At 47.3% G+C, this 19,305-nt stretch overlaps 1 protein-coding gene across 8 annotated transcripts in view; it reads left to right on the top strand.

The window, feature by feature from the left end:
* Positions 1 to 19,305, top strand: part of EXOC6B (exocyst complex component 6B) — a 271,298-nt gene that overhangs the window by 30,782 nt on the left and 221,211 nt on the right. For 7 of the 8 annotated variants that reach the window (XM_084517013.1, XM_084517010.1, XM_084517015.1 and 4 more), the window contains exons 2-5: positions 8,490 to 8,655; positions 15,069 to 15,116; positions 16,708 to 16,798; positions 16,906 to 16,951. In XM_084517013.1, coding sequence (XP_084373139.1) covers positions 8,490 to 8,655; positions 15,069 to 15,116; positions 16,708 to 16,798; positions 16,906 to 16,951 — 351 coding nt within the window. Of the gene's footprint in view, positions 1 to 8,489; positions 8,656 to 15,033; positions 15,117 to 16,707; positions 16,799 to 16,905; positions 16,952 to 19,305 lie in introns of those variants that run through there. The other variant, XM_084517017.1, reaches the window with a different exon arrangement.

The raw sequence follows: 19,305 nt of genomic DNA, 5'->3' as shown, positions 1-19,305 counted from the left end.
TTCCTACCCTACACATGGTGCGAATCAAGTGTCCTCCCAACTTGAAAGAGCTTGAGAGAGCCGGGCCTGCTGACGCATCGCTTTTGTTCTTGGGGGAATTGTTTCCATTGTGCTCGCAGAAGAAGGAGGGAGGTCGAAAGCTCTGCTCGTGGCCAGTTCTCTCCATCTTCGCCTCAGCTGGGGGCGTTCGTGCTTGCTCTGGCTGCTCTGCCTTGCCTGGCTTGGGGTCGCTCCTTACGCTTCCTGGCTCGTCTGGAGGCTGAGCGCTAATTTGTTCAAGCTCTCCCTCTCCGTGTCTTTTATCGTCTGAGAGTCGTTCTTTAATAGGGACATTATAGCCGAGTTGTTCCATTATATTTTTCAATTAGGGTAATTATTCCTCGTTTCCTTCGGAGTCTTGCTGGCACAGAACAGCTATATCCTACCCCGGAGACGGCTGTGGCTTTATGGTGGCTCCGTTTTTCCACTAACGTATAGTCCCAAAGTCTTTGTTGTCAGAAATGAACGCTCAAGGAGGCTTTAGAGCATTTTATAACCAAAGACCTGATCTTGTACAAATGAAGGAAATGGGAATTTGTCTGTTGCCGTCAGTGAAAGTGGAGTTGGGTTCTTTGAAGTCCTAAAAAAAAAAAAACCACAACAAAAGGCTTTCCTACCCGGAGCCAGAGACACCATTTCTTCCAGCTTCGGGACGTCGTACAGCGTTGGCTAAGGTCAGGTGCTTTCCAAACAGCTTCAGCTATTCAGCTCAGACCCTATTAAAAATAAAAAAAGGTGGGGGGGAGCTACAGGGAACCTCAAGAAGCTGCTCATCATCTCCCTGTCTGAGGAGGTCCAGGAGCAAATGTGTCCGACCTGTCCCCGCTGGACGTTTTTCTGACTTGTTCTTAGAAATGATGACTTTAACGAGGTCCTATAGCATGCCTAGATATTTGGTTTTGGTTTTCTGCCACTCGTGCAGTTAGAAAGCTTTGTCTAATGTTTAACCTAATTCTCCTGGGCAATTTAAGCCCATTACTATTGCTCCTCTCTCCAATAGGCAGAAATATTTTCGTGGGAATGTCAGCCTGGGCCTCCTCTGGTAGTTGTACATCCCAAACACTGCTGCCTCTTAATCCAGCTTCCCTCCCCGAGGATGTTGCTGTTACTGCCTCATGTCCTCCAGATGAGTTTGCCAGAGGAGGCATCTCTAGTTAGAAAGAGGACGGGCTTTCGCTTGCAGCCCTGCAGCTCAGAAGTGAGCAGCTGAGATCCGTGGGGAAGGAGGGGTTTGCTCACCCCAAACTCAGCCTTTGAGTCCCAGAACCTCAACCCTGGATGCCAGGGGTTTAAGGCAGGGTTAGTGCCTCCTGTACGGAGCTCTCTAGAGGGGTTTCAGCTCAGCAAGGCTAACTAAGCTTGTTCTGGTTTTATTATACATATATTTTTATTTAGGTCTCGGGCACTAACAGATACACCCTGAGCACCGGGTGTGGGGTCTGCTCTCAAAGCTGCCAGACCTTAGGCTGCTGTTTCACGTCTGTATTTAGGCAGCCAAATCCTACATGTTCCCTAATCTGCGAGCTGCACGTGAGTTTTAGGAAGCAATTGTTGTAAATGAGAGAGAGCCTCTTGCTCAGCCTGCGCTGATGGGAGAAACGGGCAGCAAGATGCTCACCTCTGGCAGAAGCTGTGCGAGGTTTCCTCCTGGGAGCCACTTGTGTGATTAATCTGGTTTGATTACGCTGATATAAGTTAAAGAAACTTTTCAGGCTTCTTTTCTAAAGCACCTTCACTCCCGCAGGGTGCTGGTGGGGCAGGAGAGGCTGCAGCAGGAGGGCAGGAGTGTTAACGGGACCGGAGCAGGAGCTTTCCCCTGGCAGAGCTGCATGCAGAGCTGCTGCTGCAAGCTGGGAACGTCTCAACACGATAAAGTGGCAGTGGAGGGCTCCTTCATCTCCTGCCTGTGAGTTTATTCAGGCCTTGGGTTGACCTGGCACACTCCTCTGTGAGCCGAGAGGGGCTGGAGCTGGCCCTGCTGAGCACCACCAGCCTCCAGGCTGCCCGTGCCAAGAGCTGTTTGTACTCGGTGCCTCCTGAGGTAGAGCTGAGGCTGCTTTTGGGCATCAAGGATCAGGTGTGAGTTCACCAGCACGGCTGCCCTGGTCCTTTGGAGAAGTGCTGGTGCGAGTGTGGATGTTCTCCATCACCCTGCTGTCGATTCGAGTGCGCCTTGTATGGTTTTCTAATGCAGTGCTTTTAATATCGGGCACGTCTCGGGGATTTGTTGTGCCTCTGCTGGATGTTATGACAACACCGCTTCACAGCAGAAACGAGGGCCCGAGTCCTAGAGCCAAGAATGCACGCACACAACCAAAATCGCCTTGTTTAAACAATGCATAAGACAACAAAATGAACTTTGTTAGCAGGGGGAAGAAAACTTTTATTGGGCAATAACACAGCAAGCATAGACATTAACATTTTTCTGTGGTAATCTAATCTGCTTTTATAGATGTAATGACTCAAATGCTAATCCTGTAAAGTTTATTTAAAAAAAAAAAAAAAGATATTTTGTTATCAGTAACTTTATTTGTGGATGCTTTGGAAGCATGCCTCTCATCCTCATTGTCGAGTGTCTCCCTTTCCTGTGCTGCTGGTAGGGTAAATAACCAGCGGGAGGCCAGCGGCATCCAGTCGACAGAACGTGCTTTTCTCCAGAATCCTCTTCCTGGTGATGGAGATGGCCTTCATCTCGCCAAGCTTTGGGCGTGGGATGTGGCCAAACTGCCATCGTTTTTGTGTGCACGGCTTTTAGCGTGATAAATAGCTTCCACATGGAGGGGTGAGAGGGAATTAGAAGGGGAGGGGATAACTTGCACCTGCACCGCACGCTGGCACGGCCGTGGATGTGCAGCAGGACTAGCAAGGTGCTCCCAGTGTCTCAGTTCTTGCTGCTGGGCTCTGATTTATCCCAAATGAGATGGCGTTCAGCCCAGTAGTGGCTTTTTAGGGTGGTTTGTGCCTCGTACCTTGTCCCAGGGCCTGGGTCTGCAAGCTTCTCAGCACTGTGTGGATGATGGGAGTCAGTAGGATCTTCTGTTCCATGAACACAGTGGCTGATCTCAGGTGTGAATAGACGTTATGTGTGATGCCATAGGCCATACCTAAAATACATTTTCCAAAAGACAAGGTTTTTGCATGTTAATAATACCCCTACTTTGCTCCCATACAATGATTTTTGTCTGCTTTTCTGATCTTCCACCCACTTACTGCCTGGCACCTGCCCTGCTCTTTTGCCATGGTGGCTTCCTGGGCACATCAGTGCTGGCTGCCTCTCTGTCTGCCTGATAAAGCTTGTTATTAATTCGGCGTGTCCTCATTCTGCTTGTCCTTCAAATCAAAGCTCAATTCTTTCAGCTCTTCTTCCCAGGCCAATAAATAAGGTGCCGTGCTGGTGACTGCCATCCTGCAGAAGCCCCTTCTTCCCTCTGGTCCTGTTCTACCCCTGCTGCTGCTTTCGCCTTTCTTCGATCTCTGCCTCGTGTGCACTTTCACCCATGTTCACCTTTGCAGCTTCTGGTCGTGCTCCCAGTCTCTCGAGGTCTTTGGCTGCTGCTTTCCAGCAGGCTCGTGGCCGCCCTCGCTTCGGCGCTACCACCGTATTTCGAAAGTACAGCTTGTATTATACTTTCCAATTTACTAATAAAACCGCTGAAGAAAACCAGGCTCGGAAGAAATTCATGTGGAAGCACTGTTGAAAAGCCCCTTCTGGTTGAGCCCAGTCATTGACAAGCAACTTCGCCTTCAGAATGGTTTTTGAGTGGGTTGCGCGTGTGGTTTATGGTAATTTCTGCACAGTGCTCTGAGGGCTACAGCTGCCAGGGCTGTGCCTTGCCCAAATCAAGGTGCACATGGGCAGCTCCCCCTGCTATCAAACCGGTTATCCTGTCAGATAATAGTGGTGCTTTTCAGATTTGCTTTGTTCCCTACTCCAGGACCTTGCCATAATGGGATATTGCTAATAGTTTGATGAATTTTACAGTGATTGAAAGGGTTTTGGTTGTAGACTGAAAATAGGGTTAAGGGGTAAAATTCATTGTGGGTCTAGATAGGAAAAATGCACGTGGGAATGCTTCCTAAACTACAATATGAAAGGTATTTATGATTAAATGTTTCATACTTTACCAAAAAAAGAAAAGAAAAAGGAATTGCTTCTTCCTCCATATTCATGATATAAATGTGAGCCTATGGGGGTGATAAGGGAAAACAGTGGATTTAATCTCCATTTAACTACCAGAATTAAAGCCAGAAGTGGATTCCCCACTTGATCTTTAGCTGAAATACCCTGGGTGCAGCCCAGTGAGTGGGATTTTGGCTGAGTTTTTTGGGTGCTGTGGCTGTGCACAGACCTCGTGCCGCATGAGGCTTCAGGCCGTGCTGCTAGGCGGTATGGAGCAGGTATTAGTCCTGCAAACTTTCCTTGACCTCTTTTCTGTGGAGTTGTTGCACCACTCTTGCTTCTTTTTCTGCATTGCTCAGTAGTTAATTTGTTTATTATAAAAGTTAGAATAAGATTAAACAAACTGCTAATGCTTTTATGTAGCTTAATGAGAAGAAAATGTTTCTGAGGGACTAAAACCACTACAGAAGTTTAAAGGGGGGTGGAAATTGAAGTCCACAGCAGACTCAGGAATTTGTTCCATTTATTAATTGAAAACAAAAGCGAGTCACTTCTGTTCCACTGTCCCCAGAATGTCCTCCTTGCATTGTTCCAGATCTCTTTCATTTTGCCCCCAGAGATTTCCCTCCTCTGTACTTTCAGCTGAATTTATTTAGGTTACTTTTTGAGTCCCTGTCCTACAGGCAACGGGTTGGGGATGAAGCTGCAGGATCAGCCTCGTGGCTGCTCCTTCTGAACTGCCTCAAGTCCTTTTCTTCACCGGCTGAGCGGGAGACGGAGGAAGGCCCTGCAGAGCCCGTTCCTAAAGATTTCCTACCATTAATTTATATACATTCAATAATTTGAAGCTTCTTGGGTGTTCCTCCAGCATGTATGTGGTGTCTGGCCTACAAAGTGTTTTGGGGAGCGGGTTTGTAGCTGAGCTTCATGGGGTCCCAGGACATGGGGGCAGGCAGGGCCCCCGTCCCCACAGCTTCCCAGAGCTCGGGCTGGGCCTGCGGCCTCCAGGCCTGCCCCTCATCGCTTTTACAGTCCCCTCTTAGGCATTATTCCCCAAATCTCTGCTTTTTTCCCCACAATTTGGGGGATCCCTGCCTGTGGCGTGCTGGGCTTTTTGCTGTGGGGCGGGTGGGTTGCCCCCATTTTGGGGACGGGCCCTGCAGGACGGGCACCCCGGCCTCGTGGAGGCATTGCCTGTGAGAGCTTTCCTGGAAAGATTTTTCCAGTTGACCTTTTGCAAAAACAACAGCAAAAAAAAAACTGGTGTGGATTTTTAATGAATGCAGGAATTGTGAAACTTGAACAATACAATCCAAGAACTTTTAAAAGTCCTCTTAATGGTTTTGTTTAGCGAGCGTATTTGAAAAATGTAAACCAGACAGATCTGTCAATGAGCGTCGTCTTCAGTCAGAGAGTTACGGCCTGCTCGGCTCTGAGATAAGTGCCTGTGGGACAGGCCCCTCGTCCTCAGACTTTTTTAATCAAAAGGCTTTTTTTTTTTTGTGGGGGAGGCTCGTTACTGAAGCGATGTGACCAGCAATTTTTTATATCAGAGAAAAAAAAAAGCAGCCTCAAGGTTCGTTTTCTGTAGCGTTGTCACAAGGCCTCGTTTATTCGTGACCAAAAGGACAAATAGCCCAAACCTATTCCCCTTTTAATTCTTCTTCTCCTTGCTTTGTGTTTTGTGTTGTGTGCCCTTGTGATTGTTACTGGGTACGAACACACATAGGGCAGATCTCTTTTTGTAGGAACTTGTTTGTGGATCACCTAATGGCTGTGGATTTGGTAGCTGCTTCAGGACAATTAACTGAAGATCCCGATCTGGCTATAATTAGCGTTTGAATTGTAAAAGATGTTTTTAGGAGCAAAGCCTTGGTGCAGGACAGCCTTCCAAAGGTGCTGCCATGACTATGGGAGCTTCAGAAGTGGACTTCTACTAGGGCTGGGGAACCAGAAATGGTGGCTTTAGGGTCTGGGACCTCAGGGGTGGTGTGGAGTGGTTTGTCCTTGCACTGAGACCTGCGTTGTTTCCTTTGAGAGTAGTCACCACCTAGTCCCTGTGCCCTGCGTGTGTGATGATGCTCGATACAGAGCACAAACCTGGCATCCTACTGGTTAGGAGCTGACATCGGTGGAGGCACGGCCCTTCTCTCTGGGACTCGCTTGGCTGTCACCCTTTATTCCCATCTTCTAAGAGAGGATGGGAGTGCAGGATGCTGGCTTTACGTTGAAGAGAGGTTTGTGTGTGTACAGGAGACCTCAAAAGGCAGCCTACAGAGTTTAAATATAAGCTTAGGGCTGACCCAGAGATGGGTTTTGTATTGCTGCCTGTCACCAGCTTTTTTTTTTTTTTGACCCCAGAGTTTGGCTTCGGGGTGGGAATGGCTTCAGTCATGGGACCTTTGTGACTTAGGCTGGCCAAGTGAAAAGGAAATTTCGCCTAGAGTTTGTAAGTCTTTAAGTCATTTATTTATTTTTTTTTCCCGAAGAGAGATGCCTTTGTAAATTCTGGCAGTATTTTTTCATGCAAACACATTTATATGACACCCATAATTACTGTTAAACTTGTGCTTGAATGAAAGCACCACTCATCTAGCTGCATTTGGTTGTTATATATGAATTGTGCTCTCCGAGTTTAACTTCTGAGAGCATAGAGAGGTGCCTCTGAGCTTCCCGAGCCATGCTGTGGAGGGGCTGTGCAGCGCTAGATGGCACTCTGCCTCCAGCTTTCATGGTCACCAGCAAAACTGCTTTCTGCACAGAAAACCCGCTAGCATCATACTGTGGAGGCATTGATAAAACTTTAGGAAGTTGATTTTTTCACCTCTGTTCCAAGGTAGAAGCCGGTTGGTGCTGCAGGAGGCAGTGCTGTCACCTGTGCTCCTGGTGACTTTTTTTTTTTTTTACATTGAGTTTTAAACAGGCTTACGAGGATTTGGCATTTTTGTCTTTTCTCTGAGAATGGATTACTGAAGTTGTATAATTGGAATTGCTTCACTTATACAACTGGGCAGGGTTAACGAATGGTCATTCAATACTTTTCCTCCAGCTTTAGTCCTGTCACAGTATTTTTTTGTATAACGTTGAGACTGTTGTGGATTGCAGAGTTGGGATTCCCCAACGTGACCTGCAGGCACAGATCTCACCTGAAGGTCGCATCAGGTGCAAAATGTTGAGTGGGATTCATCTAGTGGTGGTTCTTTCTGAGGTATGACTTGTGCTGCTGCAAAGGGTGAATGTTTTTTGTTTATTTGTTTCTTACACCTGGCTACAGCTGTGTCATTCCCCACCTTTCATCTCTAATTGCTGTGTGGAGCCCGGCGTGTAATTATTTCACCCTTACTTTTTGAAGCAGTACAACCTCGGGTTTCATAAAGCTCGCTGTGCACTTTGTTTTTCATACTAGAGAGAATTTGGGTCTATCAGTTAGCATTGCTCCTCGAAATAATAAAACTTCACAGCTCAAAATCTGAGAATACAATACAGAAAACCTCCTGAACAACTCCCAGAACCCTACACCCCATTTCAGGTGTGACGTTGTCCCTCTGCTTTCTGCACTAACGTGAGGCTTGTGCCATGGTCCCTTCCCCTGCGGACAGGAGAGCTGCACTCTAGGCGGCATCACAAAACTTGTGGAAATAATCTTTGCTGGACAGTGAGCATTGGTAATGCACAGAGTGAAAAATGTTAGGACACGACAATTCAAACTTCTCTTCCCAGTTGGGTGGAATTTAACAAAACAAGAAGGATAACTTTATTTCTTTTTCCCTGAATTTAACAGTGGTTTTGCTTGGTGGTCCCAAAGGCTGCCTGGTACCTGCAGCATGCACAGCGTGCACGTGCCTTGTGTTGGGGTATTCCCATCGGTTTGGGTGGCTTTCAGTTTTGTTGGGCTTTCAGCAGCAGGGCTAACTGTGCTGTTCAAATTTGGAGGTAGGAAAGGGGGTGGATTTTGGAAGTTGTAGAGCTGATAGTTCTCCATTGCAGCTTTTCCCCATGAATCCTGAAGAACACCCAGAGAATACTGCATACAATAGCACATAGTGGTCAGAGGTGGCTAAGCTCAAAGCTAGAGCACAGAAACTTCATCTTAGAGGATTCTGACCTTGTCTGGCCACGTTGTGATCTCTGAGGGAACATCGAGCTGGTGTTTGACAAGTTTGGGGATGGGGAGTAAGGCTGGAATAGAAGGATTTTCAAACCTGACTTTGGTGGCTGGCAAGTAAAAGGTTTTCTTTTGGTTTTTAGAAGTTGTATTCTGGATATTTCTTTCAAGTAATTATGCTAATGGGTATTGGAACCCTGACTCACGGTGGCATCTTCTTTTTAGGTCTGTTTATGATGGAGAGGAGCACGGTCGGTTCATGGAGAAATTGGAAGCACGGATCAGAAATCATGATCGGGAGATTGAGAAAATGTGCAACTTCCATTACCAGGGCTTTGTGGACTCCATCACGGAGCTGCTGAAAGTTAGGGGAGAAGCTCAAAAACTGAAGGTAAGAGAAAGCCACCTGAATCCCATGGCTCTAGGTTGGACAAGGAGACCTCTAGAGGTCCCCGACAACCTCAGCCATTCTGTGATTGACCAAAAGAATGTCTCCTTTTGTCCAGAGCATCTTTCCTCCGTCTGGGAAAAACAAAAACAAACCCCAGCAATCTTCATTGTTTCTTCCTGTAACGATCGGTTGGTCATTTAGAGTTCAACAATTATTTTGGCAAACTGGAATGCTGTGGTACATTAACTTTAATCTTCCTTGTGATTCTGTCTGTTCTGCATTAGGAAACACATGCTTCTCCTGGTGCACCTTAGACCAATTTCTTATGCAAAAAATAAGCTCTACAGGCTGAAGCACGTCTGCTATAGCAGCATCTACTCCTGTGCCCCTGTATGACACAAAATTCTTGTTACAGATAGCATTGCATCAGAGTCAGAGCTACGAAAAGACCTGATGCAGAGCTGAGGTTAGTCAGGAGATGTCTGCCCAGCGTTGGCAAGTGAGATATTTAAAAAGCAAATGGACATCAGAGCATTCTAAGGTATTCAGAGTAAGCAGGAACAGAAATGAAAAATAAGTCATCAGTAGATGGTGAAACATTGTTTGTACAAACACAGAGCTTGATTCCTTTTCTGTGGCATCTCCAGGTGTGGTTGGCTTAGCTAGAAAATAAAATGGCTAGAGCCAGGAATGGAGAAGGCAAAATAGTTATGGCTAGGGATGGATTTTCTAAATGTTGTGGCTCTTGAAGACGTGCAAAAAGATCAGAGAAAGGTGGGTTTTTACGTATTTTTTGAAAGAACGTGCTCAGCGTTGTGTGGAAAAAGTCTAGAGGTGCAGGGGTCAAGTGGGCTTGCAGTTTAGGCTTGGCTGGTGTGCCTTAAAATATGAATATCACACAATTTGGGGCATATGAGAAAGCTTAGCAGGGACTTAATGAGCCTCAGAGGTTGGAGAGCCTCCTTCTTTCTCCTGCAGAAGTTAGAACAGGGGCAGAGAAAGATGATGTGTTTGCCTCTTCCATTCTTTTCTGCAGCACCAAGGTGTGACCTTGATTTAAAAACCGAAATCAACTTCCTGGAACAATCACTTAGTGAAGGGGATTGAGTTTGGGTGGCACTCAAAAAGGAGAATTCTGTCTCTGGAGACCAGCACAAGTCTTCCTGTGGAGTTTGACCCATTGAGAAGGACCTTTTTGGGCAGGAGCACCTTTCCAGGGGTGTTCCCTGACACCAGAAGCACCCTGAGTATCACAACGACATTTTCCACCAAGAGAATTCATCCAGCGGTTGATTGCAGGATGAGGCCATTGGAAATACCATGAAAGAAGATTTTTAAAGCCATTGTTTCTAGCCAAGAATTACACATTGTTTGTTTGCAAAGGCTCGTTGCTGTTTCCCATTCTCCAAACAGCTACTTTGTTGGTGGCGCACTGTGAAGTCCATCTCTACCCTCAGGATCTCTCTTGATTTCCATTACTATGTGATCTATAAAACGGCACATGGGAAAAATATACACAGAAGCTTATTTGAGAAACATTGAGCCCTCTTTGTAAGGCTTTCCCCGGGGAATCATCCATGGGTCCAGTGGCGAGAGCGTGTTTTGTTCCAGCTATTCATTCTGTATTTGATCTCGCTCTTTTTCTCAATAGCACTGCTCTTTGAACGTACGTACAGCCAGCTAGGAAACAAACGCCCGCCGTGTTGCATCTCCAGGATGTATCTGCAGCCGTGTGCTTTTAGCTTTTGGGCATCCTCTGTAATGTCACACTTGCAGAAATATCAACGTTCGTTGTTTTAAGAGTGCGGGCTGTGAGCTAGATGCATTGCATCCCCTCCCTGATGTGTACCACAGCTGCTGTCTTCTCTTTTCATTGCAGTGCTGCATCTCAGGTGGCCCCAAGGCAGGCAAAACCCTGATCAGGACTGTTGTGGTCAGCCTTTCTGCTCTCCTTTCTGCTCCTCTTGGCCTGCCAAGGGCTAGCTCTGAATTAACTGGGAGCTTGAGCTTTTAGCTCTGCAGGTGAGCTCCTCCGCAGTGCATTTCTGCACTAGGAAGCTTCGTGTTGCTTTCCAAGGATGCTGGGTCACTGCTTGGGAATCAGTATATGAGTTTAAAAATAAAAATAAGGGAAGTTAGTTGGGAACACATAGGGCACATTTTCAAAAAGGCATCTATCTTATTTTGGGTGATAATTTTTTATTAAACCAAAACTTCTGGATTTCCTTACTCTTTTTTTTTTTTTTAACTACGACTTCACTAAGGCAGTCCTCTTTACTTTTAACCACTTACGTGGTTTCGAAGGAAAACCTTTTTGCTTTGCTTTTTTACATGTTGTATGTCATATCTTCTACTACACAACAACTTTCATCCTCATGAGGAAGTCAGCTTTTGGATACTGACTCTCCTCAGTCCCAGTTCCCCTCCCACTGGGTCTTGCAAGCCGTGTACCAGTCCAGTTCCTCCATCTTAGAAAGGTTCCAGTGGAATTTAAGAGCAAAGATAAATTATGCATTAGGATGGTTCAACTTGGGAAACATGACTGGAGGTGTGAAAGGGAACAGATCCCAGAGACACAGGGCTGGTGCCAACCTCAGCCAGCTCTGGAGGGTCAATTTAAGGAAGTTCTGCTTCAGCTGTGTCGTTCCTGATAGATTTTTGTCTGACCTAATGGTAGTCCTCCCTCTGAGTAGTCCTGCCCTTCCTTCTCGAGGAAACCCAAGTTGTGTGGTTAAAAACGTTTTTTTTTTAGGTCTACAACGTTTTGACCTACCAGGCACAACAGAGATCATCCCTTCTTGTTTCTGCAGCAGTCTCCTGTAACTTGGAGACTGCAGGATGGTTCTTTTCTGGTCTTGTCTGTAAGATAAGTAGCCCCAGTCCTTCCTAGTAGGTTGTGCTTTCTGGGCATCTCACTGCTTTCACTTTGCTACTGTGAAGTCTTTCCAGTTGGTGGCTTCCTTCTTATTTTTTTTATTTTTATTTTTTTATTTTTCATTATAACAGCATGGTTTTTGAACTGGAGCAGGCAATCAGTCACCAGCGAAATGTTGTAGAAGGGTTGTTTCAGGGGTGCTGTACAATTCTGTCCGTGCACACTCATCTGATGCTCGCTGTGTAGCAGCACAGCTCGGACTGATTTTCAGTTTGACTCACTCTGCTCGCTGGGCCCTTTCTCAGAGCTGCTGCCCAGTTGGCCTGTTTTATGCAGCCGATTACCTCTGCCTGAGCTGAGTGCTCCACACCTGCCACTACTGAACAGCAATTAAAAAAAGGCTCTTCTTGGAGAAACCATCTGCGAGTCCAATCTTCTCTCCTAGCGTTCACGGTACTGCTGTGCTCAGCCGTAAAATCTACGAAGTTAAGAGTCAGGGAAAAAGAAAATGAATGGGGAGCAATCTTTATTGCTTACAGCACTCAGATTAAGGCGGATCTAATAAAACAGAGGCAGGTGGTGTGAAGCAAAGGGAAGCTCACCTTCCCTCTGTGAACCCAGGCGGTGGCTGTGACCTAAAAACGCAGCGGCCGTGCAGTGGGGACCCGCAGGGGTTGGATAAAGGAAGAGAAGGTGGCTGTGGTGGTGGGTAACTAGCCCGGTCCTTGGCTGCTCCCTCCAGATTTGGAAGTTCAGAGCTGACTGGAAGGATTGCTCCGCAGTAATCCAGGAAAAGGACGTGGAAAGCCAGGGTAGGCGGGGGTTGGAAGCGGGGATGCAGCCGCGTGGGGTCAGACCGCTGCCCTTCGCATCCATTCCCGGGATTCCTCGCCAGCGCCCTTTGCTCTCCTCTCTCATCACTCTGACACTCTCTAAACGATAGCAGAGCGCCTTCTGAAAGCCCCCAAACAAAAACCCTGCTCAGTACCACATGTTCCACACGCAGATGAATGAACTAACAACTTGAGCATCCCCTGAGCCCCTTCCGTGATCCCCTCGTCTCGTCCTCCACATGTGCCCACCTGTTCTCAGCCCCCCCTTGCCGGGCGTCTGTCTTAGATTATCAAATCTCCTCGTCTGAACAGCTTCGGTGTGCCTGCAGAGGATCTCTATAAATAATCACCTATTTCTTCTCGCTGTGTGGATGTAGATCTCGAGAACAAACCGAAGCACAACCCCCTGCCTCCCAAAAACTGTGTGCCAGGGCAGAAAACGTCCTTACGTTTGGCCTTAGCTGGGATTGATGTGTAATTTTAACAGAAGACTAGTGCAGCCTTGGCATCGTTTTAGGAGCGGTTTTGAATTACCCTACATGGGTTCCTTTTTCCTGGTGGGATTTTCAGGATATAAGAAAATAAAATAATCTTTGGAAGAGATGCTCCGCTCCTGCTCGTAAAATCTCAATACATCATAAAGGAAATGAGCAGTTTTTGCGCGGGGCAGGCAGCCAGGAGAGCCCAAGCTACTGCAGAAGGGGGAGCAATGTGATGCAGATGCTGGAGTGAAATTGTGTGCGGGGAGGTGGTGGGATGACTCCTCCGCATCCCTCGTGGTAAGCTCAGCACCAGCACGGCCGGCGTTAAGCACAAAAGGAGAGGGCCACGAGGCAGGATGGCTTTGCTCGTTGAAGCAGCACCAAGCTCTCCATGTGAGACCTCCTGCTGAAATTTGGACCGGTTTGGAGCAGCGTTATTCCTCAATATCTTCCAGCAGTTGGCAGGGAACAGATTGGATCCTGAATCAGTTTTATTCCTATTAATGCAAAACTTCCCTCCTCTCCGAAACGTTTGCCTTGTGGGGTGCTGAAAAAAAGAGAAGGGATGGCTGTTATCTTCTGGACCCACCTTGAAACTTCTTGTGCTTTGGCTGTGCTGCCACTCCATGCACCGTCCGTGTTCTGGTGGGTATTTGGAGAATAATTTTCATGGACACCTTCGCTGGTGATGAATTTGTTCAAAATTCCCGGCTGCTGTAGGTGGTGGCAGCCGGGGGCTGTGCAGTACCTGCTGCCAGCTGGTGGCTGTCTGAAAGCTTTCACAGGGAGAAATCAGGACAAGTTGGTAGCATTTACCGAGTCTCTTACTGGAAACAGAGCTCTTAATTTGGTTTGTGGGATCTTGTGCTCCTGAGTATACTCTGAGAGCTCCTTATCACAATTCCTGCAGTTGTCTTATCTCTCTTACCAATTTTTGTGTGTCGAACGAACAGAACTCCCCAAAACACACCTGAACTGCTTCATAAACCTTGCTGATGCCCCTTGAAGTCCGGCAGCAGTTTCCACACTCCAGCAGGTCCGAGCAGAACGAGAAACCTCCGAGACATCTTACAAGGATGAGGCTGGAAATTGAAATTCCCAACTTGAATGGCTATAAAAAGAGAATTTTATGGGGGGGGGGCAAAGTAGTTTTATGACATGTTAGTCTTGCACTGACATGAGGCACCTGAACTCTGCGCAGTTATTCTCTGGTGGTATTTATCTTTATAATTGGCTGTTTTTGTTAAAGACCTGAAGGTGGGCATGTTTACTTGACCGTTTGTGTATTTTTCAGCCATCCCAGCTGGTCTCTCTAAGATGCTATCTCTGTTTACAAACCTCCTCCTGTCTGAACTTGAACGAGTATTCAGAAGAATTCCCAAAGTCATCTTTCTGCTTGTTGTCTAAATAACGTGTGAGCTGCTTATTTTCTGGCCTGATGAGTTTGAAATGCAGCTTTGTTCTCTGGGGTTTCACCGAGACAGATGATGCACAGGTCTTAAGGGGCTGAAGTGCTGGGATCTTGTTCATCCAGGGAAGCTGCGGGCTTGCAGAGTGGGAGATGTTTGAACTGAGCCCTAGCTTGATAGGGTAACACAGAAAGATGGTTGAGTAAAGAAAATAAGTGATCATTTAATATAAACCAATAAATAAAGATATGGGAGCCGGGAGGAGGCATCTGGTGGGAGATGCGTGTGAAGGTTTATAAGGAAATGTTTGAGCTTCATAGGTAAAGCCCCTACTGAAGACTTTTTTTTGGTCCTTGCTGTGATATTAATGAGTTAAAGGCTAATTAGAACCTATTTGGTGTTGGGTAAGGGAGATTTCTTTCCAGGAGGTGATTTCTGTCCTTACAGAAAATAGTGTTTAAGAGACTAGTGTTTTATGTAAGTGTTTTAATAGTGTTTTATGTAAGTGTCACTTACATAAAATAGTGTTTAAGAGGAGAACTATCATGTACAAGACTTGGTCCATTGGTACTGCAGCTTTTTGGGGTGGCTGTGCCAACACTGTTGGCTCCTGTTGCCTTCTGCTTTTCTTCAGTAACAGGGAAGAAAATTCTTTTATGGATCCTGATCGGTTAATAAGCTGTTCCATGCCATGCAGGAGAATACTGTGCAAAAAGCAACGTGAGGGTGTTTGTGTGCAGTTATTCCGTGTGAAAAGCATTGTCCTGACTCACGTGCAGATGTGCTCTTTCTCTTTTCCCCCAACACCCCGCAGAACCAAGTGACGGACACCAACCGAAAGCTGCAGAACGAAGGGAAAGAAGTAAGTGCTGCATCTGCTTCTTGTCCTTCTTGCTTGGCCGTGCTGTGGCCGTGCTTGCTGGTGGCAAATCACACCGGGCATCAGTAAGTGCTGAGCGTTGCTGCTGGTGTTCCTGGTGCTGGTGTCAAGGTGGGCATTGATCCTCTCCAGTCTCTCTCATCTCATCGTGAGGAGTAAGTTGTGGGAGCGTTGGGCAGTGATTTTTCTCTTTTTACTGCGTGTGGATTGAAAGCTAGTGGAAAGGAAACCCTTGGATCAGCAATAATTGAGCTGTGGGCTCGCTCCTTCAGCCCTGAGTGGCATAGATGGGATCAGCAGTGGCAATGCGAGCTGGAGACTCTGCCCTGCTCCGTGCTGCAGCGTGGCAGCAGTTAAAGCCGGCGTGGTTTTTGAGCCCCAGGGGTAGAGGCATCAAGGCATGGGGAAAGGAAATGATTGAACGTCCCTTGGGTGCGATGTGCCTCTGACCACACTCATTCCTCTGTCCTTCCATCGTAATGTTGGCGGGCTGGAGGGACTGGAGAGGTGGGTGATGGCTGGGCATTGCGCGAGGGCGCTGATGTCTGAAGCTTTTTGAGTGCCTCAGAGATCTGAGAGAGCTTCCAGGGATGGTCCTGTTCCCCTCTTTTCCCTGTCCTCCTGTTGAATTGCCTTCTCTACCCGCATTTCATACGAATCTTCTGCTCTTTGCACCTTTTGTTTTCCTCCTGAACTGCCCTCCCAGACAGCCAGGCTGCATTTCGCTGTGAGGGCACGCAGGCAGCAGCAGCTCAGGGAGCTGCACTGCATTTGAAAAACAAAGGAGAAAATACCACGCTGGACTGTGTCAGACCAATTATTCTATTACAGATCAAAGATACAAATGCCCTGTGGGGAGGAGGTGATGCAGCTTCTCCCCTGAACCAAATCGACATGCTTCTCTGTTACCTTGAGCAGAAAATTCATCTCTCGAGATAGAATAGCTGAGGATTTCAAAAGGATTTCACAAACTCAGTCAGGTCCTGTGGAGCCAAGTCAGTGCTCTAGAGGACAGAACTGTGACCTGCCCCTCTGAAGGAGCAGAACTAAGGAAGTTTTGGTGGCAGATCCTTGTTTTGCCACTGTCCAGATGCACAGGTTTTTCTGTTGGAGACTGAGCTTTATTTTAAGGCTCACGGTTGGTTTGGGATGTAAAGAATTCCCCTGGGAGCGAGCTGCCACATCCTGCTCTTTAGAGGGGCTCAAAAAGAGAAACTTGGAAAGGGAAGCATGGAAGAGATGAAAAAAAAAATAATGGGAAGGGGGAAATCATTTCTGGAATTCACAGGACGTGCTGCAAGGCTGGTATTCTGGTGGCTTTGGTTTTGCTGTTTGCTTGCTTGAAATTAGCCGAGGGAATGCTTCTGCTGTTTGATTAAACCACCCCAAGCCGCCTGCGCTCCCAATTCCAGCGAAGCTGCGCAATGCTCAGGGAGCTCTCCCGTTATCAGAGTAGGCTTTGTTGTCAGCCTCCCTTTTGCATGTTCATGACAAGTGCCAGGTAGTTTGTATCCTCTCTGCTCTCTGTTTACTATTCTTGGTGAGACTTTTTTCTTTTTTTTCCCCCCCAAAGCTGATAATAGCAATGGAAGAGCTGAAGCAGTGCCGATTACAACAGAGAAATATTTCAGCGACGGTCGATAAGCTAACGCTGTGTCTTCCTGGTGAGGATCTGCAATTGCTCTTTGTTTGTACAGCTGTTTATTTTAATTCAGATCTCTTTGCTTTATGCTTCCATCTCAATGCTCGTGTGTTTTCCTTCTCTTTCCAGTCCTGGAGATGTACAGCAAACTGCGAGAGCAAATGAAATCGAAAAGGTAAACTTTGTATAGACTGATGTTGCTATTGGAAGAGTTGAAAAGCACCCCTTCGGTGCTAATTAAATGAAACAACGAGGTTCTCAAAACTTAGGAATTCAGAATCATCCTTTCCGAGTTAACTTGTGTGATTTCTGGCTGGTATCTTCAGAGAGCGGCTCGGCCTCCAGTGGTACAGAGAAGTGGGATTGCAGCAGGCTCTAATCTTGTGCTAGGCTTTCTAATTAAGGTGGACGTTCATTTTTTTTTTTTCCAAGGATGCTCGCTGTTATGGTGGGTGTTCCAAATCAATGTATGACTCGGTACCTGTGTGTTATTAACTAAATATCATATTTTGGATGCCGTAATACAAAAACTGATCTGAGAGAAGCCACTGAATATGAATGGAAGACAAAGACCTGAGAAACGTTATGCAGCGTGGTAGGAGAAGCTGGTGAGAAGGCACACGGCTTATTTTGGGATCGAAATAATCATTTGGAAGAGTGAGCTGAACCAAAATGACTTTGTGGCTCAGAAATCACGAGCCAGAAATCCAGGGTTTTTCCCACCCTGCATCTGTTGCGATGCTGAAGAATTAAACCGTGGCCCAGGATATTCACATGGTCCTGGGGGCTGGTTTGTTTAAGCAGTTTGGAGGCGCGCTGTAGCCCCCGGGGGTGGCAAATTGGGCAAAGAGCAGCTGCCTGGAGGAGGTCAGCGGAAAAGGCGGTGGGCTCCAGCTGAATGCCACGCGGGGAGCGCAGTCAGATCCAGTGCCTGCTCTGTGCCTGCCATCCATCATGTAAACAATACAGAAGAAACCAGATGTTTCGAACAAGGCGATAACTAATTGGCTGGGCGTCATTTTACACCTCCCCTCCTGCCTCCGCTGATCCCTGTGGTCCTCGGTCCCCAGGAGCCTTGGGTAAACAGATAAACATGAGTCGTGGAAGCGGGGCTGGCCAGAGAGGTTACAGGGAGCGTAGTTAGCTCTTCACACAGCTCTCCCTTTGCTTCTCTGCGTGGTTCAGTGCAGAGTAGGAGGCTATAGCTCCTCCAACTGCTTTTCTTCTGTGTATGGGAACAGCGAGGGGCTTACCCGTTGACAGATGTGGGGTGGGGAGCTTGAGCTGATCACAGTGCTGTGAACTTTTGAAGGGAATCCACATGCTGCTCGATTCCCTCGTTCTGGGTAGTGTTTCCAGGGTCTGCTTCTGAGAACTGCATCTTTTTTTTCTTCCCTTTATTGGACTGGTTCATTTTGAAACAAATAGAAGTTGAAAGCCACATTTAAGAAATATTTGAACCCTTGGCTTTTTTTTTTTTTTTTTTCCCCCCCTCCTCTTCTTTCTTTGTCTGGATTTGATGGCTTCATTCACCAAACACAGCACAACACATTAAATATTTCTGTGTCTGCACCCGGTCTCACTTAGCCATCATTTCATGATGGCCAGCGAGGGGCTCGGTTACGTGTATGAGTCCCAGGTTTGGAGTGCCCAACCTCGGTTTTGCATTCTGGGTGAGTAAGCTCAGCTCTTCCAAGGTAGACTGAACGAGTTACGTGCTGTCTGCTGCGTGATGTTCACAAAATGAATGGGAGCGTTTGCCAAACGCAGAATCTGTGACCATTAACTGGAACCGGGGAGCTCAGCGCGGTCCAAACCCAGAGGAGTGACCGTGCTACCAGCAGAGAGCAGAGATGCGGGGGAACCTTTCATCTTCCATTGTCCAGAACTTAAGGAAATGACAGAAAGAACTTTTTTTTTCTTTTTTTCTTCTCAAGCGTCTGGGACACACAAGGCTGCTCGTTGGAAAGTGATGAGAAAAATCCCTCTGCCAGAGCCTGGGAGAAAGGATGCAGATAGCTGTGTGTGGGAGCCTGTCAGGGAGCAAGTCGTGAATCCTGCTGACAAATGAATGCCAGGGCTCAGACGCGGCGTGGAGGCTGTGTGCCTTCGGGGGGCCTCCCATTTTTGGGGCCTCCGAAGGGATCTGTCTGACTTACCCGTGGGTCACTTGGTCTCCAGCAGTAGAAATGTGAATAGTTCGTCCTGCTCGTGGCCGAGAAGCTTCTGTAGGGCTGTGCCCTTCCAAGGCTATTTCCAGAAGGAAAAAAAAAGTTAGTTTTGAACCTGTAGTTTATTAAAATGCCCCATTCCCAGTTGGGAAGTGTTCCTGTTTCACTGCTGCAGTGGTCCCTGCAGGGTGGCCGATAACAGGCGTTCAAAAATCAGACTGGATCTCAAAACTCAGGCTCGTGCAGAGGTTTGGGGCATCGCCCAGCTGGTGGTGGGGAGCCTCGTGGTGCCAGGCTCGCAGCTATCGTGGCTCTGCACGGCTGCACTTCGCTCTGCCCCCGCGTGTCCCGGGCTTTG

This window comes from Aythya ferina, assembly GCF_964211825.1.
Source record: "Aythya ferina genome assembly, chromosome: 4".
Classification (NCBI taxonomy): Eukaryota; Metazoa; Chordata; class Aves; order Anseriformes; family Anatidae; genus Aythya; species Aythya ferina.
The sequence above is the reverse complement of the archived record's forward strand: the minus strand, read 5'-3'. Positions and strand labels throughout refer to the sequence as shown.